Source organism: Meira miltonrushii (assembly GCF_003144205.1).
Source record: "Meira miltonrushii strain MCA 3882 unplaced genomic scaffold FA14scaffold_2, whole genome shotgun sequence".
NCBI classification, from domain to species: Eukaryota; Fungi; Basidiomycota; class Exobasidiomycetes; order Exobasidiales; family Brachybasidiaceae; genus Meira; species Meira miltonrushii.
In genome coordinates this window covers 4,487,336-4,512,583 of record NW_020289944.1, presented here as the reverse complement: position 1 = coordinate 4,512,583, position 25,248 = coordinate 4,487,336, and the positions used below count along the sequence as shown (strand labels likewise).

The following is a 25,248-nucleotide window of genomic DNA, read 5'->3' as shown; positions in this document are numbered from 1 at the left end:
TTTCTGTTGCTCTTGCTTTTGCACCGAAGCGCGACCGCCTTCAGACATATTTGTTGAATTTGATGGAGATGATGGTTTTACAGTTCGTACGCTTTCTTTTCCCATATCTAGATGGTTGGTTGACGGTATGGTATGATGTGCACTTATGAAAAAAGTTTAAGATTCTCAAGCGTATTTAAATGCAGTTCCTATTATTCACAATACATACGCCTATGGAATGTTTGCGCCGAGCACTGCATACGCTTAAAAGAAGCCGCCGCCAAATGCTTGCTTGCTTGGGCTTCCGCCTAGAATTGAGCTAAATTTAGGAATACAATTGCCCTGATTAAAAAAAAATTAAAGTTGCGAAACGCGGAAAATATAATATATACAAAACGCGTCGGAAGCAAAATGATTAATTAGTCCATGGTATCAAAAGCTTCAATGGCAATGATGGCGGCATTATCGGGTGAGCATGGTGATGATGATAGACTTCAACAGAAAGATGTTGCTTTTTTTGGCTATTGAAAAAAAAAAATGCGGATGAAAGTATATGAAGCGTTCTCTACATCGATTCTTTGCTGAAGAATAGGGATGATTGTGCTGCTTTAATTCTCTCTCTTTTGCGACACCATCTCCAAACAAACAACAAAAGATCTGCTCATGGAGGATCAATGATAGTCTAAGTAATAGATTCGTGCTCAGAAGCATCCTCTCTTTAACCATGGCATCAATCATTGAACCCAAAGTGACGTAACGGGTTGCGGCCCCCTTGAATTGATCGACCGCTGTGAGCAATCTGACGCCCAACACTTGCGCCGAATCTGTATGCTGCACGTCAAACTATTTTAGGAGTCGCGTTCGTGTGATAGATCATTTGTGTTTGTGTAAAAGCGGCGGGGTGCTTTTCTGTTCACTCACGCACACAGGCATTTACGCCAGAACGCAGATACATACCCCCCCATTTAAAGAATGCGATCTGAGCGCTGCGCTTGTGTGTTCAAAAGTGTGCATTGCGTGTTGGATTAACAAAAAGCGCGCTTTAGAGCAGTCGCGTTATACACACACTCTCTTTTCCTGCAGGGCACAAATTTCACCTTTTGAACCGAGAGCCGCAAAAAAGGATCACGATTTCACGCAAGGGCTTCAGGAGAAATTCAACTGATAGGGTTATGTGGTTACATACTTCTAACAACCATCACTGTTTAAGGCAAAAGGAAACATATTCAGGAACGTCTGAAAGACAAACATAGCATCCTCGGCGCAAAGCCAACCAAAAAAAAAGAGCGAACAGGAACGATGTCCACTTCTGTAGCCTCTCCATCTTTATCGATCATTGATGTAGGATCTGACAAGATGACTGAATTAGAACGGATGCGACAAGAATATACCGATTTACAAGCAGCATACAAAACATTGGCAGATCGACTTCATAACGAAAATGGACAAGAGGAAAATGCTGAAAGAGAAAAAGAACTTCAATCTTTACGCGATCGGGTCAAAGAATTAGAAGCAAATGTTGCATCAATCACTGCTGAAAATGATGAACTGAACTCAACAGTCCGTGATCTTCGTGTCAGGGTGGAAGAGGGTAGACGGGCGATCATGCGATTACAAGGTCAATCAGGATCATCTACAGGTCAAGAAGGTCTAATGCCAAGCTCCACTGCATCCAGCGCATCCAACCTTGCCAGTCTTGCAGCACAAAAGCAAGAGAACCGAAAGAGCACCGGATTGGGCGTTTTGTCGTCTTGGAATCCAAGAGAAATCGCAAATGGTCAATCGCCAAAGCCTGACATCCTCAGTGAAGGTGGACCTACCTCACCTCCTCCTGCCGCTCAAACAGCGGAAGAGTTGGCAGAATTAAAGAAATCCAAAAGGGCAAGCTTGGCTTTTGGTCCTCACGCACACGGGAACAACACCATGCGTAGAATGCACGGTCATAGACGAATCGCAAGTGGTAGCAGAATCGGTGAAGAAGAGGATGCTCAATCTATGCCACCACCTAGCCATCCTCCATCGGCCGCAGGTGGATTGCGGGAGCTGCATTTAGGCGGTGTTTCAGGATCAGGAACGACGAATGCAAACCCTGATCGTTCAAGTAAACGGATCAGCATTTTGGGCGGTGCATTCCTTCGTTCTCCTAATCCTGAAGCCGTTGACCATTCCACAGAAGGCAGTCCAGAACGATTGGGAGCGGGCGTATCTTTGTTGATGCCATCAAAAAGTAGCAGGAGGACAAGCAATTCAAGCGCAATTTCGAATAGCAACAGTGGGATTGCACAGCTACGAGAAGATGCAGAGAACACATTGGCACCTCCAAGAAGCTTGAGCAGGATGAGTCAATCTCCCAGTCAAGCAAGCGTTTCTTCGCCAATTCTTGAGACTGTCGATTTGCCCAACGAGTTCGACAGCGAACCAAGCACAGCAAGGGCAAATACCACGGCTGGTTTCGCACAACAACAATCTTCCGCATCAAGTTCCAATTATCAATTGCAAAGATCATTGATGGAGAGTAAAGCCAAATTGCGAGATCGTGATGATCAGGTAACCTTATTGAAAAGGGAACTGGCGGCAATCAAGAATCAATTGGATGAAGCAAAAGATGCACGCGAGGCTAGCGAAGCTTGCCTAGCAGCACTGAGAGAATTTGTCAAAGCTGAGCGTAGCGCGGATAGCGAAAATGGCGGAGAACAGACGGCAAAAGCTCTAAAAGGTATGAAGTTGCCACCTTTACCGACAGATAAGGATACGGATGACATGGAAGGTTCTCACGATCACGTTTCCAGTCGGTCTGGTCAAAGCACAGCTCCCAGTGCTTGGCGTTCGATTGGAAACACATTTGCTGGGCTGACGAGAAAGCAAAATGAATCCTACGAAACCAATAGCTCAAATCCATCTTATTCTCCCGTTTCAGACAAGATGCTAGGCGTGAAGGATCTAGATGGTGCCAGTGAAGCCACAAGTCCAACATCGCAAATTTCCAGCTCGATCAGCAACTTCTGGTCAAAAGCAACCACAAAAGCTGAAAGTGGTGCTCAAGGAGCAAATACTACAGGAGATGGAACAACAGGAAGCAGTACAACACCTTCGGAAGGCACGAGTGGCGGTGAAAATCGAACAGATTCTCGTCATACATCAATCCACAGCAATGCAACAGCTGGTGAACAGCCAAATGCTTCTGCCACATCACCTCCTAACCCAGGCTTCAAAGGATTCGGATGGTTTGCAAAGCGTACGGTGAGCAATGCAAGTGAAAGTGCCGCTCCTGCCAATACGACTGAAGTTCGAGTTAGTTCACCACCTTTTGCCAATTTAGACAATCACGTTTTGACATTAGATCAAGTTAATACGCCTGTAGCAGCCGGTCGAGCGGCCTCCTATGCCAGTTTAACCGGAACAAACACATCTGGAACACCTGGTTCACGTAAAACAAGCGCAACAAGCAATATGTCTTTTGGAAGTAATTCAAACGTTGCTGCTAATGCTGCATTGCAAAATGGCGTTGGAATTGGAATCACGGGTGATAGTGTTGGACCGAACGGGAGAGTGAAAAAAGCAATGGAAATGTCTGAAGCTGTTGATGAGGATAACGGATTCGTACCGCCTTCTTTCACTTCTTGAACCGGGAGCAGTCGATGAGGATGCCGAATTCGTGCCTCTTTTTCTTTCATTTCTTGAGAACAGAAGCAGTCGATGAGGATGCCGAATTCGTAGCTCTTTCTTTCATCTCTTGAGAACAGAAGCAGTCGATGAGGACGCCGGATATGTGAAGCCTTCTTTCACTTCTTGAAAAGAGCAAGCATGAATTTGCAGCTATTCTATGTATATCATATCATTTTCTTTTTAGAGTAACCTATGTCATTGTATCAAGAAGTTTTGCATAAGCACGAATGTGACAAAAGGGGAAGAATTCTACCTCTTTTACGGCGCCGCCGAAGGGACGGGGGGCGTAAAGTTGATGAATGTGTGCGCTTTCGCACTTTTTGCTCAGCAAATAGAAAAATGAGTTTCATCTGCTCTACTCAGCGAACCATCATCATCACTCATCTTTTCTTTCCTGTTCAAGATGTTGACACGCTCACGTAGCAAGCAAAAGCAGCCTGTGGACTTTGTCAACAATTTACCACCAGAAATTCTCGTCAACATCCTTTCGCATTTCACAGTCTTGGAATTAGCCAAAGTTCAAAGAACTTGCAAGGCATGGTATAAAGTCGCGCAAAATACTCCTTCGCTATGGAGGAAGTCAGGACCTTTCTTTTTTCGAGTCCCTTTTTATTCTGGTACATATTTCCAAGGAGTCAAAGCTTTATCGAAGTTATCCGCAGGCAACTTAGACGAAATCCGCGCTACCTTTTCTGATGAAGCCGTCGCTATAGCCGGAATGAAAGCATTCCTAGAGAATATTCCAGCCCTGAATCCAACTTCATTATACATCGGAGGATTAGGAAGAAGCTGTCTAGACCTTTTTCTACTCATTGGTAGATGTAAGAGCCTTCGTGTTCTAAATCTATACTTTGAGTTGGATCCTTCCGAAGCAAATAATTATACGTTCAAGAATCACCCAATGACAGGAGGAAATTTAGAGAGTCTAACTCTGAATGAAATTAGTCTCTCTATGTGGCAAAAAAACGAAGCATGCATGTCAGTATCATCATCAATCAAAAGATTGTCGCTCGATTTAACAGACGATTTAGACGGCGTAGTACACTTGGATATGGTTCATACATTTGACTTCCTTTATCATTGCCGTCAAAGTATCGAGTATTTACATTTCTCCTTTGTCGATTGCTCCTTATTCTTCAACGATTTCTTAGATGAAAGAACCGGATTACACAAGGAGCTCGTTTTCCCAAACTTAACGAAATTACTCTTTAAGATCGATTTTGTAGTTGATGATGATGATGATAATCCGCTACCTGACGATAGAGAAGAGCCGTTTCATCAATTCAATTGCCCACAGGTCGAGGAGCTTAGGCTTCCACACGAGTATTTTCTAAAGCTCTTCGATTCTGCGGAGAGTATCAAAACAGTGGAGCTGGACTGGAAAGTGGATAATCTTGCAGATGCTTTTCAAAGATTTCCAAATATAGAAAAACTAAAAGCAACTTTATCTTCGCAAGAGATACTTCCAATTCTGATCGATCAAGTCCCAAGCCAGCTCAAACACCTTGATCTATCACTTAGCGCCGGTATGCCCGATGATGAGCTACTCTGCTTTATTCAGCTCGTAAGGAAGTACGGTGCAAAACAAGAAGGTCGTAATTTTACGTTGCTACAAGAAGGTGCGACGGAATTCTGTTTCATTTCGATTGTGATCGAGGACCACAGAGTTTGTTTCTTCGACGATAAGGCTCGCTATACTCGCTTATCAATGTGCAAGGAAAGCTTTGTTGAAATTTTTACATCATTGCGTCGAGAGTTTTCTGGCTACTACTGATCGATTTACGTATTCGACAGAGCAATGTTTTGCGTTCAGAGTCAATACTTAGGCGGAGCATACCTTCATGGATACTTGTTTATACGCACCTTTACCGAGACCCTTTTCTTTTTTTCGCACTCTTTCATCTCTTGTGTCCATCGGCAGAAGTCGTCAGAGCAGTCGATGAAAATCATTCTTGATCGAAAAAAACAATACCATCTACGAATCTCCAACTTTGCGCAAAGACTTGATTGTTTTCACATCTACCATTTCATTCCGCCGCCAAAATTCGACCAATGTTTGTGCTGTACGTTGAGGGGCATCCTGTAAGAGGGGTCATACAAAGCAAATTGTTTAATATTCTGTCCATACGATTTAATGAAATGTTCCGTTCAACATTATCAACTTACCTCTTGTAATGAGTGACCGACATCGGGAAAAACAACCAATTGATATTTCCCTTGCATTTGTCCGATCATCAATTCCTTGTCTAAACGATCCGTTCCTGCTAAAAGCAACAACCTTGCACATTTCACCTTTAAGAATGAATCGCTCAGCCCTTCGAACCAACCTCTCCAATACGGCTCTGTTGCCAGTAGATCATGTCTCCATACAAATTGAAAGCTTGATGCTGGTCTTTCTACCTTCTCTGTATCTTGTGCTCCAACTTCTGATATCATTTCCTCCATTGGCTCTTCTTCGACAGTGGGCTTAGCACTATTTGTGACATTCTCATTTGGTCGCAGTAGACTCGGAACACTTCTACGTGCGCTTTGCGGATTGACGATTGTACCGCTATCGATGTGCCATTGAATTGCTTCTGGGATCGAATCGAATCCTTTTGGCAATTGTGCAATGATCGTTCTCATACTCGGCAGAGCAGCAATTGCCGTTCCTTCTACAACATCCAGCACTGCCACACCAGCCACTCTTGGTTTCGACGTTGTGGAAGATTTTGCCGAATTTGCCAAAGCATGAGCCATTGAAACAATCACAGCACCTCCCATACTGTGGCCCACTAAGACAAGATTAGGTTGCTTAGCATCGGGAGGGAACATCTTTGCCAGAATTGCCAGTCCATCTTTTGTGAGTCTGTCAAGCGATAGTTTTGATGATGATGCATCGTTCGGATGAGCCGTTTTGCCATGCCCACGGCAATCGTAGGCCAATACTCCAGCCTTCCCTTTGGTTTGCTGCGTGATGCTTTTGGCAACGAGTGCAAACGAAAGTGCACTATATCCTGCTCCATGGTGCAGCAGAAAGATTGTAGGGGTGCTTTCATCTTCTTCATCGTCATCCTCTTCCTGATTTTGTTGTAGTGAAGAGAGAGAAACAGTAGGTGGTTTATCACTGGGCGTGACGGAAGCTGTGGCTGTTGCCGAAAACGGCTTGCTGGCTTTGGCTGTTCGTTTTGGCGGTGTGTAGTATACTCTGAAGGTCGTCTTTCTCCCGCTAGAGCGTGGTTCTGAGGCAGCTTGGTCGCCTGACAGCTGTGTTGGCCTCACATCGGCCGTATCTGATCTCTGCTCGCTCAGATCTTCCTCATCTACATCTACCTCCAAAGCTTCTGAGAAGCAATCATCTGCGCTGATTGGAGAATATTCATCTTGTATGTTTGCATGAACTGATCGTAGTCTTGAGGATGATTTGGTTGGTTTTGGCATAGATAGCGAGCCTAATGAGTCACCCACTTTTTCATCTTGATCTTCATTCAAATTGGACAGCGAACTTGCTCCAGCTTCTTGTCGATTCGGAGCAATTGCGGGTAAATGCGGCAATTTTGCTATCCTCGCTTTTAGTAGTGAATCTCTCAAGCTGCTTCCACTGCTGCCTTGACCACCAGATTGTTGAGGTGGGAATCTATCCGTCATCTTCTATATATGCGTGTTCAATTGTGATAGGAAGGAAGTCATGCTTACCTGGCAATAAAATTAAGCTACGAAGAAAGGTGGAGAGCATCACACCAGCGCTAACTCTATTTAAAATGAAGAAGCGGCGCGTGAGATTCGAAGCCGTGCACGACACATTAGCCTGCTTTAGAATTGGAAGAAAGAATGAAAGACAATGTTCCTACTTCTCATCCTCCAACAAGATTACAGCCTCAAAAGTGATGTCCGACAGGCAAGGCCAAAATGTGCCTGAGGATTACATATCACGCAATGACAATACACCCTTAGAATTACCGCAACCTCGACCTCTAGACCATTCCGACGTTCATCTTTCTCCTCAAAATGGTCAACATTTCGATGTGGACGCTTTTCTTGTCTCGCGTGCACCAGGAACATCTCTTGCACAGATAAGCAATGAACTTCAAACGTTTGGTGCACAACTAAAGGATGAATTGAACGAAGTTGTCGATAGAGATTTCAGAGGATTCGTCAATTTGGGCGTAGCCTTGAAAGCGGAAAGGCCTAGGATTGCAAGGTTGGATTGGAAAGTTGCTTCTACATCGAACAACACGATTGAAGACATCGATGGGAGGTCAGCAGCTTTGACTTCACCCTCACAGAAGCGGATTCAACGTGATCCGTTCAAGAGCATTGACCTACCGCCGCGTGATTCTGGCAGCAACCTAGGATTGGAAAGCGTTCGGGGAGAGATTGTGAGAATTCGCGACAAATTGCGGGAAGCTGAAGAAGGGATCAGAGCAACACTGAATGACAAAGAGTCCATCGAAGTACAAAGATCAAATCTGCAACTGCTCCTGGGGTTCAGCGATTCTTTAGGCAGGCTCGAGGGATTGCTCCTACCATCCAATCAGCAAAATGAAGAAGATGAAATGCATGAAGAAGTCCTTGGACCTCAAGACCAATCATTCAGGTATTGGCAGTCCTTTGAGGAATCAGGTCTGGACGTGAGCAGTGAGGAAGAATCCGAGCTGACCTCCTCTTCGGAAGAGGAGGAAGTTGACAGATTACCCATGCGGAGACCTTCGATCGTATCTGCAAAACAAGCTTCGACATCGGCGGTCAAATCTAGAAGGAGATCTTCAGGTCTGATAGCAGCTCGAAGGCAGTCATCCTTAGGTCTGATTGATGCATCGGCTGCACTCTCATCGGAATCGTCAAAGAAGCCTACGATAACTCTACCATCTCGGATTGCTAGAGCGGCTTCGGAGTATAGTGCTTTGCAATTCTTATCGCAACAAGCCATTTCGATGGGCTATACAGAGTTCGTTGAGGCGCATGCCGAGCGTCTAGGCAGGATCAGGCTTGCTTTGAAAGCAGATTTGGCAAAGCTGGTCAAAACTCTTTGCAGTCTAGAAGGGCCATCATTATTGGTGAGCACGCCAGATAGATACAGTAAATCCTCAAGTGGCTCAAAGGACACATACAAATCAGCAGAAGAAGCTGAATTGGCAAGTTGGGGTCAACTTTCTTCTTCATTGGAGTCATCTATCGCAGAACAGGCTACTTGGCTAGAATTGGCTATAAGTACATGGAGTGCTCTTCCCCAAGACATATCTTCTACACGAGCAGCTGATATCTCCGAGGTGGAAGAAGCAATCCGAAAAGCATTGGTGGAGCAGTGGGCATCCAAGTACATCGATTCATTCTCACTAGATGGTCAATTACCCAAAACGCCAATGACACCAAATGGACCTTTTGGTACGGCACCTAGCACTGGAACGTTCGACAAAAGCTTTTCCACCTCTCCCACATTCGCATCTGATCCAAATCAGAGGTCTAATTATGAGATACCTTATTCCATCGTAGGAGATGACGTGGAACGGGTAAGGCCTTTGATCGATCTGTACAACAACATCCTCACATTCGTGGCAGAGCGAGCGACAAAGATTGCAAAAGTGGCAGAGAATGTACAACAGGCGCTACCAGAAACGACTGTTAGTGCCCTCTCGGCGGAGAGAGATGCGCTCACAAGCTCATCTTCAGGTTCTTGCGACGTTTTCGTTCGGTCTGTTTGGCGTCATATCACTACCAGATTGATGGAGCAATTGGGAGGGAAGTTGTTCTTTGTTGGACGACCGGAGGACTTTCGAAGGAATTATATCATCTCCATGGCGTTTTTGACATCGTTTGAAAAGATTGCACCCTCACAAAGAGCTGTGATTGCCTTGCGGGCGGATCCAATCTACCAAAATTTCAAGAAACGTTGGCAATTGCCGGTATACTTCCAAATGCGATTGCGAGAAATTGTGACTGGATTGGAGAACACTTTGAACAATCATACAAACAGCGTACAAGCCTCTCTGCAGAACCTCAGTGCAGGGTCACAGAAGCGATCTTTGCCAATATTGCACGTCACAAAGAGGACGTTAGAAGCATTTGAGGCGCCATGGTCTGACGTATGGCACATTCGCGATCTCAGTCATAGGCAATGGCGCTTGAGCTTACAGATCTTGAGTCGATATCGAACGTGGATGCAGGATCAATTACCATCAGATGTATTGCCAGCACATAGGAGAGTGGTAGACGCTTCTCGATCGAATGCAGCGGCTGGCACTGCCCGTTCTTCTTTTGAAGTACAACAGCAACAAAGACTCAATACGTCCTCTACTCCAGCCTCACCTCAAAGGTCTAGCACACCAACAGCAGTAGATGTGGATCAAGAGAATCATTTGATGATTGTTTGTACGGCACTTGCAGCAGACATTGCTTTCTTTGAGGAGACAGTCCGCAGCATTTTTGAGAGATCAATCACAGCAAGACTAAAGGAAGGAGTGGATGATGAAGGAACGTCGATCGACCTCTTCAAGAAGATGAGAGAATCCCTAGATGCGGCTCTTACACTTTCTTCCCAACTGTACCCTCTTCTATCAGCAAAGATTATCAGTGTACTCAAAACACGTTGTGCGGAGCCTTTACGATTGGTTCGCTCGGTGAGTACGCAATACCGTTCCGCGACCACAACCAATCCCAAGAGTACTACAAATGGAAGCGCGAACGGAAGTGCAATGGAGCCTTCATTCTTTGTCAATCAATTCTTACGACCGATGAAACAGTACCTGGGTAAATCAGACCAGATAGGAACCGGAGGTGGTACGAATGCATCACGTCAGGCAAGCCAAGATCAAGTCACACAAGCAAACAATGGTGCTTTGAGTACTTTACTGCCGCAAGAAGTACGTCAAAGATGGATGAATGAAGTTGTGGAAGATTTCGTTGTACGGTATACGGCATCTTTGCATACGATGAGTAAGAATTTCGAATCGTTGCAACGTCTTAAGCGGAACAATGCAGTCAGTCAAACCTCGTCTCATTCCAATCATGCTGATGGCGGAGAAGATGCAGAGGCGACACGAATGCATGGTCAAATGATCACCGATGTTGAATATTTGGAAAAAGAGGTGCACGATTTACGATTTGTCCAAACGGAGATTTCAACAGATACAGCTGCTTGGAATCGTCTCAAAGCGGCAGCTAGAGGCGATTTGGAGGATTAATTCAGTAAAAAGACACACACACACACACACACACACACACACACACACACACACACACACACACACAGAGCAAAAGTATTGTAATTGCAAATCATATTGAATTTTATTGCAAAGGGTGCAATTGGCATCTACCTTGCATGGTATACTTTGGCAATACAATAAGAAAGAGATGATGAGCTATTGGATGAATTATTGAATCCAGACAGATGCAGAAACTTGCTCGTAAGCACTAATTGGTCTAGCCGCTCCGTGATGCTTCACTGGAGGCAAAGGTAATCGTCTCTGCGTTGATTGACGTCTAGGTGGATCTTGTACTTGCTGCTGAACAGATTCCACCTTGTCCATCATTGGCATTGAAACGATTCTCTTTGTTGGCATGCCACGTTGCTCGATCATGCTTTGATGTTGGTTGAGCGTAGTCTCAGTTTCCTGCGATCCTCTTCTTGATTCGACAAGGAATGAACGATTGTTGGGCATCGATGACCTTCTCTGTCTATCAACTGAACTTGGATATTCTGAAGCTGAAGTAAGAGGTGATTCAGGTGGACTCAAAACCCGCACAACCGGAAGTCTGGCTCTACGACTTTTGCGTGTGTATGAGTTCGACTTTTTCGGTTTTACCGCCTTTGATCTGCTCTTTGAGCGCGGTGAACTTGCTTTGTATTCCGGCAATTGTTCTTGTGCTCTTTGTTCAGCCTTTAGCTTTTCCATCAAAATGCTTGCTTGGAATGCTTCAGTGATTTCGGGAGATTTGTCTAGTAGTTCGGCCACCCATTTGACGGGAGCCACAGGATGAACCTTTGATTCGGACTTTTCCTCAACTTTGACGCCTTCTTCGACGAAAGAAGGTGGCCCTTCAGCGCTGACAACGTCACTTTGATCGAGTAATTGATGTCGTAAAGTTTGTTCGCGTGCTTTACTTGAATCACTGGTATTAATGGCATCTGTAAGCTCGTTCATTGCTGCACGAACGGCAGGCAAAGTCATCAATTCAGGATTCAATCCGGCAGCAGCGGCTTCTTTTGCTGCTCTTTTGGCCGCTCTACGTGCTTCACGCATACGTTTGCGCATCTTTTTCTCACTTTTCAATCTTCTTCTTTCGGCTTCTTCATCTTCATTATCTGCCGCTGAATTGACCAGTGTAAATTCTGCTGTAACACCACCTTCACCCGTCACAGTCACTGTTTCTCTTTTTGATGCACTTGGCTCATGGGCGATACCTTTCTTACGAGATGTACGTGAAGGGTTTGTCCTATAAGAAGGCGGTCCAGAGGCAGAGGGAATATCCTCCCAAATCATTCCACGTTGATTATAATCAGTCACTTGGGATCGATCATCAAAGGGATCTCCTTCATCAGGTCGATCCAAATACTTTTCAATGATGCTATGCTTTTCCGCTTCTGTTGTCCTAGATGCCATGCGCTCCATTTCGGGTCCTTTAGACTGCTTTACCGTCGCATCTGATGTGATCTCCTCAGTATGTTCATCCTGACCGTCATTTTCAAGCCAACTTGCCAAAGTGGTCATTGGTGCAAAATGCGGTCTCAAACTTGCGATCCGTTGAAGTTCTTTTGCGCTCTTGGTAGACGGTCCAGCTTTTGGACCATTCGGCCTCTTTCTGTGCGCATTAGTTGCATAAGTAACACTATTCTGTCTACTTACCGAAGGCATACTTCGATCGGAAATTGCAAAACTGATCGCACTTCCACGTCTGCTCACATCATCAGGAGGTGGAACGGCGGCAAATTGATTTGAAGCTATCCATTTTTGCAATTTATCCTTTTTGGGCGGACGAGATGAAGATGCATCGTGACTGTGCTGCCAATCACGTTGTCTCTTTATATCGTCAAAGCCACCCTTTTCATCTTTGTAAATTTGAATAATGCTCGTTTCCGACATCCGTCTTGGCCAATTCGTACCAACGCCTGCCATACCTGGAGTGTGATGAGGCGTTCCAGCAATCTTTTCTTGCATCTTTGGCTGTGATTGTCCAAGCGGAGAAGGCGCAAATGGTAGCGGAGTAGGAGATGCAACCATATTGTTGGGACGAGAACAAGGTGACAAAGCACCAGCGCCCAACTTTCCTGCCATCACTGCTGCTGCTGCATTGATAGCAGGAGAACGTTGAACGGCGATAGGTGAGGCAGCAAAAGGATCGTTTGTGAAGCTGGGCGTATAATGACTTTCAGCGCACAAAGGACGACGTTGATCAGCCCTTCTTGCCATTGGCAAATCTGCATCTCTACCACCAATCGTTCCTTCATAATCTGATTCGATCGGTAATTGACGCGGAGAAGGAACATATTTTCGTCTTCCAGTCACTTGTTGATGCGTTTGTGATACTCGTCTGAAAGCACCTCCAATCGCCGATATCAGTCCACTTCCTGGGATCGCAGGCGTTGAGGGAATCGTACGCTGCCCCCCTAAAGCTGAATTACTGAAAAGTGCTGGCGTGGTTACACAACGATCCAAGGGAGGAAGTACTGCACGATTGTTTGCTGCTCTGAATGCATCTTGGGTAGGACTTGGAGAAGCAATCGTATTGGCCGTGTGCATTTTGACGGCATTGGTCTGTGATAGACTACGATGTGCCAGTAGCCTGTCGATAAAGCTAGGTCTTCTGGCAGGTGGTAGTGTACCTGCTTCTAAATCTTGACCTTGCTGATTCACTTGACCGTCAAACAATTGCCAGCCGCGACCACGTTGAACGGGCGGATGCGCTGCCTGGGGAGGAGCACTCACTGCAGCACCACTTCCGTTCTGATCAACATTTCTTGATGCTGCATCTTCGAATGGGTTGACTCCACGATCTTCCTTTAACATTGGCATAGGGCTCAAAGGGCTCAAGATGGGCGCCTTATTATTACCTGATCGATTTGAAGTTCTAGAATTGCGATCGTTTGAAACGTCTGACTTTTCCCGAAGAGAGAGTCCATCGAGTGAATCAGCATCGCCAAATTCGTACACAGATCCAGGCTTTTGCGGATTCCATGATCTGGATTGCATCTTTTGTCCTCCACCATTGCCAATTTTGAAGAATTTGCTAAATCGATCTCTACGGTATTTACTTCTACTTGAAGCACAACACATCCATATTAGCGAAGATAAAAGTGTGATTGTTAAGACGACCACTCCAATGACGATAACGAGTTGAAGTGGAGTATTATGATTTACTGAAATATGTCCATCGTTGCTTTGACCGCCATCACGTTTGAGGAAACTGACGGAGATGAACTGCATTTCCACCATGCAAGACGTCTTTGTTTTGATTTGCTAGACGTTAAAGCAATCAAGACAAATGTGCCATACAATAATCCAATGACAAAAATATGAAAAAGGAGCCTTAATCGAGATTCGGTCGAAGAAGGCGTACTTTCCTTGGTTTTCGTCAAAAGATGTTGATATGCAACTGATGTTTTATATGCACTTTCGAATTTCTCGATACCGAAACAAAAGCCGGTTTGATCGGAATAAAAGACGAGGAAGTCGAAAGTGTGTTGGGGAATAAAATGAATGTGATGAGAAAGGTCGATTACCTGTCGAACCTTTTGTAAGAACAAATGCAGAAAAAAAACGGATAGAGACCTGCTCCAAAGAAATGAGAAAAGAAGAGAAACCTAGAACCTCGATGACTTGCTCGTTGATGATGATTGTGAAAACATCAAACGAAGGTCAAAAGATAGGCCGTGGTGATGAAGATGAAAATGAGGATATCCGGTACTGACTATTCATTGTGATTCTTTTCTTCTCTCCACTATATTGTATAGGCTTGACAATCATTCTTTCCTTTAGGCGGGCATTCATCTGCATTCATTCATTCACTTCTCAGCTGACCCGGGAAATTATGCAAAAGTAGAGTTTCTATGTTGAAATAAGCTTTTCTGTTTAATAGAGCCAACATGTATGTATACTGGTGTTGTCCTTCATCCTGTCCTGGCAATCGTTTCATGTTGAGTGAAAGAGGTAATCCAAAGCAAGAGACAGGATGGCTTTGTTTATGAACGCATGCTGATGATATAGTCCATCTGTTGGTCGTCGGACTTTTGTTGTAGTGGAGCAAACTAACACACAAAAAAGACGCGTTGTGTTTTATACTCGCGTAGAAGCAAACAACACCACACGGTAAGACAACTTAGTTCCCCAATTTATAGCAATCAGGTTAGCTTGGATGCATGGTCATGGTGATGCAGATGACAGAGCTAAGATTTAACAAAGAATAAATTACTACTGCAGACATAATGATACAAGAGAGCAAGACAGAAAGAAAGCCGAGAAAAGGGGAGGCCTAATCAAACTCCAGTTCGAGTGACAGTTTTACGTTGATTGGAGAATCGAATCACATCTCTCTTTTCTAAAATCCATAAAGCTCTATCGAGAGCATGTTGTGTATATCCTTGTGATTCAACAAATTCACCGCGCAACTTAGCAGCACTCGTTGACCAACCGATTGGTAACCTTCTACGAATATCACGATCCAATTTGTTCACTTCTTCTTGTAATTCACCACGTGTCATTCCGTCAACGTTTCCTGCTTGAACTGCATTCATCGTACTCAATTTGAACAATCTGATGGCTTCATCAACATGTTCTTCTTTTACAGTTGTGTTCAATGTCATCTTTGCCAAACTTTCACTCGTTCGAATAATGGCTTCTAATTGACGTACTGTGATTGGAATACTGCTTCTTTCGTTATTATCCCTTTCCACTTGTGCCACCTGTTTGCGCAATGAAACATAGTGACTTGATAGCTTCTCTGAAGCTTCAGGACTTAGGCGAGGTGCACATCTTGTCTTTGCGTATGAAACATATCTCTTGAGATCCTCAATATCAATCTCTCCTTGTGCGGCCGCATTGGCATCTGCATCTCCTTGATTGGTGGGCTTGTTCATATGAATGTTCATCACATGTCTTGCAATCGTTCGATCACGAGCTTCGTCATGTTCATCTTTGACGATATAAATCATATCAAATCTTGACAAGATTGTAGTTTGGAAATCGATATTCTCTCCGGGTGATTTCATATCATCATAACGACCAAAGACTGGATTTGCAGCTGCCAAAACAGATGTTCTTGAGTTTAGAATTGTGGTGATTCCTGCTTTGGCGATTGAAATCGTTTGTTGTTCCATTGCTTCGTGAATCGCAACACGATCTTCATCACGCATTTTGTCAAACTCATCAATGCAGACAACACCTCCATCAGCAAGAACCATTGCACCACCTTCCAGGTAAAATTCTCGTGAATTGACATCTCTTTGAACGGAAGCTGTCAAACCGGCAGCACTACTTCCTTTTCCTGATGTGTAGACTGCAATCGGTGCCACCTTTTCGACGAATTTCAGCAATTGCGATTTAGCCGTACCTGGATCACCCAAGAGCAGAACGTTGATATCACCACGTAATCGCATTCCATCGGGTAAGACTTTCTTGCTTCCTCCGAACAATAGACAAGCGACGGATTTCTTGATATCCTTGTTACCAAAAATACTTGGTGCGATACTTGCAGAAATCTTTTCGTACAAATCAGGAGTTCTGCTCATCCGATTAAATTCATCTTCTTCTGCTGCAGAGAACATACGTGCAACACCTCTGCCAGCCGCACCTTCTGCATCAATTTCCAATCCCAAGACACGTAGGTAAGGTGTTCGCAAAGAAACTGCACCTGCACCTCTTGCACCTTTGTTGCTGTTAAACGTAGAATAAACACCTGTTGCGATTATTCTTGCTCCCGGAACAACACGACCACACAAAGCACGATCAGCAGAGAGCAGCATGTGTCTCGGCAATTCTCCAACGGGCACCATATCAGGAGCTTCTTGAAGTTTGATCGTTTGTGTATCGACAAATTTGCATTTATCGTGCAAGATGACATAAGGATCCGTACTGCATTTGTCACCTGATATACGATTTGCTTCACAGTAACGTGGCAAAGTGAAACCGCCAAATCCACCAACGATTGGCATGGTCTTGACCGTTTTGCAATCCCTACACATCAAGCTGAGATGGGTAGCGCGAGAAGAGAAAGTTGATGCTCCTACCACGATACCGGGCAAACGAACAAGATGAGCGATGGAATCAGAATGAAGATCACGCATTCCGATCAAATTGGCTCCCGATCGTAGTGTTACTTGTACATCCGGTGTAACACCACGAACTTCTCCTTTGGTTGAAATAGGATACAAGATTGCATTTGCGCTTCTTCTTGCAGCCGCTTCAAATAGCGGTAACATTTCACCAGGTGTTTCCCTGAAAGCCTGTGCCAAAGCATTACTCCAAAGTTGAACATGTTCCAATTGAACATCAATTACAAATTGTTTTGCCAAAAGGTTTGCACGTAAACGATCACGATAAATATAATCATTTCCCATCCTAAAACGTTGAATAAACTCGAATAAACTTTGTTCGATTTGAACTGGAGCTTCTGGAGCTCTTGAATCTTCATTTCCTGCTAATACTTGGGCCGAATAAACTCGGCCTGTATCGAAGCCAGCTGCCATCGACATTGTGAGAGGGTTTGAGGGAGGGTGGTTGAGGGTGATGGTGTGTTGAACAATAGTACTTTATCACAAGAGAGAGTGTTTCTTCAGCCAAACTCGCATGCGAATGAAGAAAATGCAACACTGTGCAGCAGCTCACTCGCCTTTCTCTACTCAACACGGGCGTGTATGCAAGCACTTTACACGCTCACGCGTTTCGCGTAAATGAACGCGTCTTTCGCGTCTCAGCGCGTGCTCGTATTTTCACTCTATGAATATCTGAAGACGCGTTGTGATCTTCTCAAGAAAGGATGAAAGTCAGATTAGTAAGAGAAGAATAATCAATGTTTTGGTATGATGATATATTGTTCAGATTATAATACAATGGATCCAGTTGGAACTGTTTTATATCACTGCCCTTCGAGCCATTCACCAAAGGCATCTTTTCTCCTTTGTTGTTCGTTCACTTGACCATCTCCTACCTGCTCTCCCTCAGCCGGCTCATCTTCATCCTCTATATCTTCAACATCTCGATCTGAACGCCTGAATTTAGGTTTGCCAGGCAAGAGATGTGCGATAACTTTTCTACCGCCAAAGAATCTTCCATCCATCTTTTGTACACACTCTACCGCTGAAGCATTTTGTGCGAATTTGATCGTCATTATACCTTCAGGTTCTTTATCCCACAAGATCACATTTGTCACCTTTCCTAAAGATTCGCATTCTTCTCGTACATCTTCTTTCAAATCCAATAATAATGTTGGATCTTCTTCCAGTTCGGCAATTGTGAACATCCTGCGTAGACATACTTGCCTGACATTCTCTGGCTGTGCTGTTATGGCTGTATGCGATTGTGCGTTTGCCTGTTCTTCCCTTTCATGCTCTGAATCGGAATCCCAATCGAGTAATTTATTGTTCATTTTCGCATATCGTTTCTGAGCTCGCTTCTTATCAGCGTGAGACATGGTTCGTTGAGTATTGGTAGAATTTGACGCTAGACCTTCATTAGCTTGACCGATGGCAGCTTCATGCTTTGCATTATCTACTTCATCTCCTCCTTTTTGTTTCTCGTTGCCAAACTCAGCCTGCATTACACGCATGATGGGTGTGGTCCTGCCTTCTGCTGCGCGTAAACAGCTTTCATCCAAAACATTGATAGCCAGCTCAACACTTTCTTGTTTGAAGTAAGTCACCAATGCTTCTCCTTTAAACATCCCTGTCTTTGTATCAGCATACATTTTCACTCTTGGCTCACCATCGTCATCTTCATTCAGCACGCCATAACGAGAGAACACCTTTGCAACTTCATCCTTTGTACAGTCAAGAGGTAGCCCGGAAACATAAACGGATGTGTTGACCCTTCTCTTCTGCTGTTTGTTTGTTCCTTCCCCATTCGGACTTCTCTGTCGTTTCTTCTGCTTTTGTTTAAGTATTGGTCCGGCTGGTTGATCTTCATCTACGCCTTGTACCCTATATGCAGCCTGTTGTTCACGTAAGAGTTCATCATCCAATACCGGCACCCAAGATCGTTGTTCATCACTCCATTCTAGTTCAATATCATCTTCTGCATTTGCTTCACATTTCCATGTTCCAGTCTGTTTATCAAAGTAGATTCTTTCATCTTCTTCATCAAATGCATTACTTTGTGATCCACCTTCACCATTCCCTTTTGGGTGTTTTGCTGGAGGAGGTGCGAATAATGGCCTTTGAGCTGTAAGGATGGATGCTGCCAGCTGTTGAGTAGAAGAGGAGGCCATGGCTGTGTGCATATATGGAAAGAGCAAGAAAGTGTGTTTGTGTGTGTTATATTCCCTGTACAATAAACCAAACCCGCATGGATCTTTTGCCCGCTTGTACAGTAACAGTAGCATGTGTTGTGTATGCATTCAATAGTCTTGGCACTTGTTGACATTACGCGTATTTTTCAGGCACTTTATGCTGCTCAGCACTACTACACAGCCATTCATCATTCAAAGATGGAGGATTTCCGGGGCTTAATTGTATGCATACCTTCCTTTCTCGTGCGTGTCAGTGTTTTAAGAGTGCAATCATTTCATCATCAACCATCTCTCAAGATCACATCACATCCTTCTTAACGACTTAGCATACCCGCATTCATAGAGCATTCCCGATTATATACAGCAAAACATTCATTCATCAAGCATATAACAACACTTCTTCATTCCGCAACGTTTATTGATGGCTGAGAAATCCACTCTCACTACATTCGATCAAGATGCAACGATCGAAAGCGTAACAATGACACAAAAAGCAGGTCAAAGCAGTACCGAAGCACAGAATGACACCACTGCAATCGAACAACCATCCAAAATGAAAGAAGTGAAAGAACATCCTCTTTCACTTGATGAAGAAAACGAAAGGACATTACCGGATATTCCCTCCGCTTCCAATGATTCACAATCACAGCCTTTACAGGCGGCTTTAACAACGCAAGAAGGAGAGGAGCAAAGCAATGATTCCGCTCAACGAACATCAACACAATTACGTTCAGAAATGATATCTGATGCAATTTTGGCGGATATGAATAGAAATCGAATTCCCGAAAATGATGGTGAAAATGAAGCAATCTCTGTCAGAAGGCACTTATTGACTAATGCTTGGGGCGGGTTCAGCAATCTAACCCGATTCAGAAAATGGATATTGGTTTTACGTCTTTTGATTGCATTGGCACAAGTTGTGGTCGGTATCGTGGTCCTTGCACTTCCATCTTCTTTAGGGAACTCGTTCTCTTTTCCGGAAGAATGCGATCCGGAAGGCATGTTTGTTTATTTGACATTACACTGTGCAAGAGTTTTGTGTTCTGTACCTGTCGATCTTTACCTTGGACTATCGCCTCACCGTTCACCTCGTGCAAGAAGGAATGGCGCAGATGGTCTACTGGAGCGGGAACGTAATCGTCGAGTTGGATCTTTGGGATTGGATAGAAAGATGGGCAAATTTGGCGATCTTTTAGGATTTTGCCATATTGTGCTATTCATCGTTGGAAATTATGTCGTTTGGACAAGTATCGAATGCAGTCATCAACCTGCCGATAGTAGACCGTTATTCTTTACGTGCATCGCAATGCTCAGTATAACGTACGTGATCATTTTGGAAGTTGCTCTTATGGTATTCTTGGTGGTATTCTTCTTGCCTCTTTTGATCGCTTGCCTAAGCGCTTTGGGATTGTCACACCGATTACCGCAACGAGACATTCATCCGGAGACAGGAAAGATCAGTCAAGATGACATTGAGAAATATTCGAGAATTGTTTATTATACACCTGCTGAAGGAAATGAAGAGAAGAAGGCTGAAACAATCACAAGAGCTCCAATGAGCAAGGCGGATTCAAGAGTCAATTTCTTGGAAGGAGAAAGTGCGGATCTTGCATTGATGAATATGGGCAACAAGACAGGACCAGCAGAAACGTCACTGACAAATGCAAACGCAGATGTAGAGGCTGCTGTTCCAGAGAGTGGTAGCGTGGAGATTCCACCACAGACGCCTGCAGAACCTCAACAAGGATCGGATCAGAAACAGCAACCACAGAAGAGGAGACGATTGGGACGCTTGATCGGTCTCTCAAGAAGGGAAGAGTCAAGTGCCAGTCTAAAGACAAACAAGGTTGAGGATGCCGGTCAAAGTGGCATTGGTGGGAATATCAAGACAAAGTATCCCTTATATCCTATCCCCGCTCATCGAGCCACTTGTCCAATCTGTCTAAGTGATTATGAAGAAGTACGATTCGGTGAGAGTAAAACTCAAGAAGGACGATCGAGCAGAGAAGAAGGAGAAGGAGAAGAAGAAGTCCGTATAAATCCGGCTGAAGGTGATGATCGAAGCCGTCCGGCACACGAAGGTGAAGAAGAGGCCAAAGATGAGATCACAAAAGAAGCTACAGAAAAGACGATCGAAGAGCCTGAACCATTAAGGTTATTACGATGCGGACACGTGATGCATAAGCAATGCGTTGATCAATGGTTAACGGCTGTTAGTGGCCGTTGTCCGGTTTGTCAAAGAGCGATCTTATCATCCGGAGACGATGAGAACGTTGTCTGATCATAAATAATGATCTGACCAACGTTTCCTGAGGATGAAAATTGAGGCCTCTCCGCAATTTTAGTGTATTTTTATCAAACATATTCAATTCTGTATCCTGTTTTATGACGTTATAAAAAGAAAATATATTTTCATTTTTCATTTAGCGTACTATCATTACTAAAATATGCTTTGTTTTGACATTGTAACTTTAATTTCTTATATCCGATGTCAATTCGTGTATCCCAATAAAGCTGTGCTCGGCATTCTTTCTATTTAGTATCGGACTCAGTAGATGCAAAATGCAATCGGAATGAGAAGAAACTCCCATTGACGTCAAATCGCGATCAATACGCGCAGGGCAGTGTTAGCTCATTGTTCTTCATCGGTGTTTAATTCACCGTAGTGTCTTCCTGTCCTCTTCAATGGATGTGACGGACTTTATTTTCCCTGCATTGTATTTTGACGCTAATCTATGTAACTTGGCTGTTTTTTTCTCGGAAATTCTTATTTTACGTTACTTGGGCGAGGTAAGGCAGAGGTAACGTGTCATTCAGAAGCGCAATGCGGAGAGATCCTTGCAAATTAAAAAGAGGACGGCCTTTGCACAACTTTATCGATTTATCGAAGATGTTCTTAAGCCTACTCATCTATCTAGAGACCAAAACATATAGTGCAACTCATTCCTTCCTTTATATCAAGACAGTAAGAAAGGGTCTCGGAGGTGTGTGGCTGCCGAGATGAAGGTCATAACGCTCTCTTTGACCTCTATAGATTCTGATGACCTGTAAAGAGAATCTGATGGAATCTAACTTTGGCCTTTTATCAAATCTAACGCGTAATGTGTATTTCAAGCTTATGGGCTATGTGTACCTGAGCGTTTAAAGGCAGATAAGGTTTCAAAATCCGACCCGCATTAAATCTTGCATGAATAGAGTAAAGATGCCAGATAATTTTTAGTTCGCGCTAATTGCCACTTACACTGCTCGATCAGCATTATTACCGTAATCTTGCTTTTGCCTCCCTCTCTCTTTTTTAGTAATCATCTTTCATGTCACCCCATTCATACTATGTACAGTACAGGCCAAATGCTCCTATCTAATCCTCCCGAAGCGGCCTTTGAGCCCAATTAGGGACACCCGAATATCCGTGTAATAGCGTGTAATTTCATTGCCATATGAAAATTATCCGATATGGGAGTGAGCGTGAGCTTCGATCACCTTTTGCCGAATCGGTCATTCTAGATTGATCACTTCATCCTGACCCAGGGTCATAGTTATGTTCGTTGTCTTACATCTTCTCTCCATGTTCAATTTTAAAGCGCTATATATAAATCCGAAAAAGTGATCTGATGTATCTTGTTTAATTTCAAAATGCTTGTTTAAATTTTGATGTTATTGTGCATGTAGGATTGTGAATATCCATATTTTTGGATCTGCTCACTACCGCATGTCCGAGGGGAAAAGAAGAGAGAGAAAACGCGCCTTTGATTTTGGATTCACGTTCGCAAAAGTACTCACGCGCGCCCCTCTTCTCTGGCTCTCTCTCTTCACTCCTCTTCTCATATTTTCCACAAATAAATACGTTCAATATTACGCTCAGACACACCAGGCTAAAGTACCCGGATCGCTTTTACCGTATTGACACTTGTCTAGCGCTGTTGGATGTATGAGAAAAAAAAAGAGAGCAATCTTTGATCATTGACTGCAGCACTTACGCCTACTACTTGGGTGGCGTATGTGCTAAAGTGCACTGAGAGAGAGAACTCGTCCAAAGTGTGCGTGTGTGTGTATATGCGTATATATGAAGTGAACAATACCATATATACAATACAATACAATGTCCACTTGATAAATCTGGCATATCCATTTTTATCACCACCACAATCATATGCCACAATTCTGGCTCACTCGTTCAACGTTATCAGTTTCAACTCAAACATAACTAAACGTCCTTCGCTCGCCGTACCAATTCGTACATTGAAGCGGTGAAAATCTTTTGCTCTCTACTTGATTTTAAACGCGGAGAAAGCATTAAATCAATACGATTTCTTCTTCCCGACTTTTCAAAGTAACCGATCGCTTACTTTCTTTCATTTTTGTCAAGAAACACTTATTCTCATTCAATTTTATCGACTTTTTACCCCCAAAAAAAGCGGAATAATCGATCATTTCTTATTGACAGCAGCATCTGTCGCTACACTTTCCAATTCTCTTTTTGAGGATTTTTCACTCACATTTTTCTCACATGCCGGTTGCGTACCAAGACAATTTCAATCAGTTCGACTTGTTGCAAAAGAAGGATTTTAACGATATCGGCGCCGAGTTCAATTGGCCTATTTCCTTCGTGAAAATGTCTCAAGCGGTTGACTATAACCCTTCCGCCGATATGGCATGGCAACATTCTCTACAGTTATCCCTCAACGGTGATCCAACTACATGGGATGTCTCGGGACAGATGACCAAGCCACAAAACGATGACCTTTCGCACTTTAATAACTTGAATGGAACAAATCTTTGGGACAATACCGTCAACAACGATAAAGTTCAAAATCACAACAATGGTATCCATGATGATCATTCACAACAAAAAGTGCGATCAGGCCATCCCAAGCCCGTTGTTGACCGATCACAAACAGAGCCTCTATGGCAACGCAGGTTGAATGCAAAGAACAAAGAACTTGAATTATTGCATGTCGTTGGCTCATCGGAACAAGATTTCACAGGAGAGCGATCACCCTCTTATTCTTCGAGCAACGGCGATCATACGCTCTCATCAACAATGCCTACGTCAGGTCTAATGGATCACGATCTTACACATGCTTCTCCCGAAACGATGAGGATGTTGCCTCTAGCGGAAGAACAACAGCAAGCGACCAACAATAATGGTGTCTCGTCAGGACAACCATCTTCTTTCTCGAGAGGGTATGATTCTTATCCTATGCAATCTATGCAACATGATTCCCAAAATTACTCGGGCGATTACCAGTATGGATCGAACATGGCATACATTGATGCATTCAACAATGGTAACATGATGAACACCCACGATTTGAATACGATGAACTTTATGCAGTCTACTGTAAATGGGTTGCCGGTATCTCACAATCAACAACAACGTTCGCCTCGTCTTTATGGGCAAGCAATTTTGACCAATGGCGCAAAGACTCGAAGGGTACGTGGATTGTCAAGTGCTTCAATGAAGCTTGCCGTTCACGATCTAGCGTCAGCTTCGGCCAATGCAGGCAACAGATCACCACCGCAATCTGCATCTTCTGTTCAAACGCAAAGTGCAACACATGGCTCAGGCAAGGGCATGATCAACAAGGTGATTGTACCTCCAGCACCTGGTGTTTTGTCGGATGCAGTGGACGTGCGAACGGGCGAAGCAGGACAAATGCGTCATATGTGCCCTCATACTGGCTGTGATAAGCATTTCAGCACCAGTGGTCATGCACGTAGACATAGCCGCATTCATGATTGTTTGAGGCCGTTCGAATGTCCTCATGAGGGATGCCATGCAACGTTCACACGCCGTGACAATTGCACGCAACATCAAAGAGCGCGACACAAATATCAATTAGTCGCTCATCGTATAGGAGGTGAAACATTATAAAATACACAAAACATGTTTTCACCCAATTTTCGGTTTCGCATAATTCATACCTTCTAGGGATTTGACATAAACGGATCTTTTCCTCTCTAGTAACTTTCTTTCGACGGAACATCAAATTATTCTAGGGCTTTCTTTATTCCAACTGTCTCGGCGCCAACCGACTCCATCATCCGAAACGGACGTCAGGTCAGCACCACATTTTTAATACACGCTTTTTTGTGTCGTCGACGACGTCTGTATTTCTATCATGTTTTCTTGTATTATTCCTACGGCGTTTTTTCGTTCGTTTTGCCGTCGTACTTTTACTTTACTAC

General features: G+C 43.9%; 9 protein-coding genes across 9 annotated transcripts; 5 read left to right on the top strand and 4 right to left on the bottom strand.

Moving 5' to 3' along the window:
- Window positions 1-958: 958 nt before the first annotated feature.
- Window positions 959-3,886, top strand: FA14DRAFT_161140 (uncharacterized protein). The gene has a single exon (XM_025498976.1). The coding sequence runs from the start codon at window positions 1,279-1,281 to the stop codon at window positions 3,601-3,603; it is 2,325 nt and encodes a 774-aa protein (XP_025356716.1). The 5' UTR covers window positions 959-1,278; the 3' UTR covers window positions 3,604-3,886.
- Window positions 3,887-3,983: 97 nt separating this feature from the next.
- FA14DRAFT_54982 (uncharacterized protein) lies at window positions 3,984-5,611 on the top strand. The gene has a single exon (XM_025502520.1). The coding sequence runs from the start codon at window positions 4,049-4,051 to the stop codon at window positions 5,417-5,419; it is 1,371 nt and encodes a 456-aa protein (XP_025356715.1). The 5' UTR covers window positions 3,984-4,048; the 3' UTR covers window positions 5,420-5,611.
- A 9-nt stretch (window positions 5,612-5,620) lies between these two features.
- FA14DRAFT_179769 (alpha/beta-hydrolase) lies at window positions 5,621-7,272 on the bottom strand (the record flags this gene model as incomplete). Its single annotated transcript, XM_025500947.1, has 2 exons — window positions 5,621-5,725; window positions 5,812-7,272. The coding sequence occupies 2 exons, from the start codon at window positions 7,270-7,272 to the stop codon at window positions 5,621-5,623; spliced, it is 1,566 nt and encodes a 521-aa protein (XP_025356714.1).
- A 239-nt stretch (window positions 7,273-7,511) lies between these two features.
- On the top strand, window positions 7,512-10,805 carry FA14DRAFT_155815 (COG2-domain-containing protein; the record flags this gene model as incomplete). Its single annotated transcript, XM_025497786.1, has 1 exon — window positions 7,512-10,805. The coding sequence occupies one exon, from the start codon at window positions 7,512-7,514 to the stop codon at window positions 10,803-10,805; it is 3,294 nt and encodes a 1,097-aa protein (XP_025356713.1).
- A 189-nt stretch (window positions 10,806-10,994) lies between these two features.
- FA14DRAFT_155814 (uncharacterized protein) lies at window positions 10,995-14,054 on the bottom strand (the record flags this gene model as incomplete). The annotated part of the gene is made up of 1 exon (XM_025497785.1): window positions 10,995-14,054. The coding sequence occupies one exon, from the start codon at window positions 14,052-14,054 to the stop codon at window positions 10,995-10,997; it is 3,060 nt and encodes a 1,019-aa protein (XP_025356712.1).
- A 972-nt stretch (window positions 14,055-15,026) lies between these two features.
- Window positions 15,027-17,345, bottom strand: FA14DRAFT_161137 (putative CDC46-cell division control protein). Its single transcript, XM_025498975.1, has one exon. It carries the CDS (start codon window positions 17,306-17,308, stop codon window positions 15,095-15,097), a length of 2,214 nt encoding a protein of 737 aa, XP_025356711.1. The 5' UTR covers window positions 17,309-17,345; the 3' UTR covers window positions 15,027-15,094.
- Window positions 17,346-17,700: 355 nt separating this feature from the next.
- FA14DRAFT_106680 (uncharacterized protein) lies at window positions 17,701-18,804 on the bottom strand (the record flags this gene model as incomplete). Its single annotated transcript, XM_025495783.1, has 1 exon — window positions 17,701-18,804. A coding segment is annotated over one exon (1,104 nt), but the record flags the coding sequence as incomplete, so codon positions are not given.
- Window positions 18,805-19,310: 506 nt separating this feature from the next.
- FA14DRAFT_161136 (uncharacterized protein) lies at window positions 19,311-21,520 on the top strand. Its single transcript, XM_025498974.1, has one exon. The coding sequence runs from the start codon at window positions 19,481-19,483 to the stop codon at window positions 21,338-21,340; it is 1,860 nt and encodes a 619-aa protein (XP_025356709.1). The 5' UTR covers window positions 19,311-19,480; the 3' UTR covers window positions 21,341-21,520.
- A 2,151-nt stretch (window positions 21,521-23,671) lies between these two features.
- Window positions 23,672-24,934, top strand: FA14DRAFT_179763 (uncharacterized protein; the record flags this gene model as incomplete). The annotated part of the gene is made up of 1 exon (XM_025500946.1): window positions 23,672-24,934. One exon carries the CDS (start codon window positions 23,672-23,674, stop codon window positions 24,932-24,934), a length of 1,263 nt encoding a protein of 420 aa, XP_025356708.1.
- Between the last annotated feature and the right edge of the window lie 314 nt (window positions 24,935-25,248).

What these genes read in the sequence shown, in the direction of transcription:
- FA14DRAFT_161140 (XM_025498976.1), top strand. Translation starts at nt 1,279, where the DNA reads ATGTCCACTTCTGTAGCCTCTCCATCTTTATCGATCATTGATGTAGGA.
- FA14DRAFT_54982 (XM_025502520.1), top strand. Translation starts at nt 4,049, where the DNA reads ATGTTGACACGCTCACGTAGCAAGCAAAAGCAGCCTGTGGACTTTGTC.
- FA14DRAFT_161137 (XM_025498975.1), bottom strand. Translation starts at nt 17,308, where the DNA reads ATGTCGATGGCAGCTGGCTTCGATACAGGCCGAGTTTATTCGGCCCAA.
- FA14DRAFT_161136 (XM_025498974.1), top strand. Translation starts at nt 19,481, where the DNA reads ATGGCTGAGAAATCCACTCTCACTACATTCGATCAAGATGCAACGATC.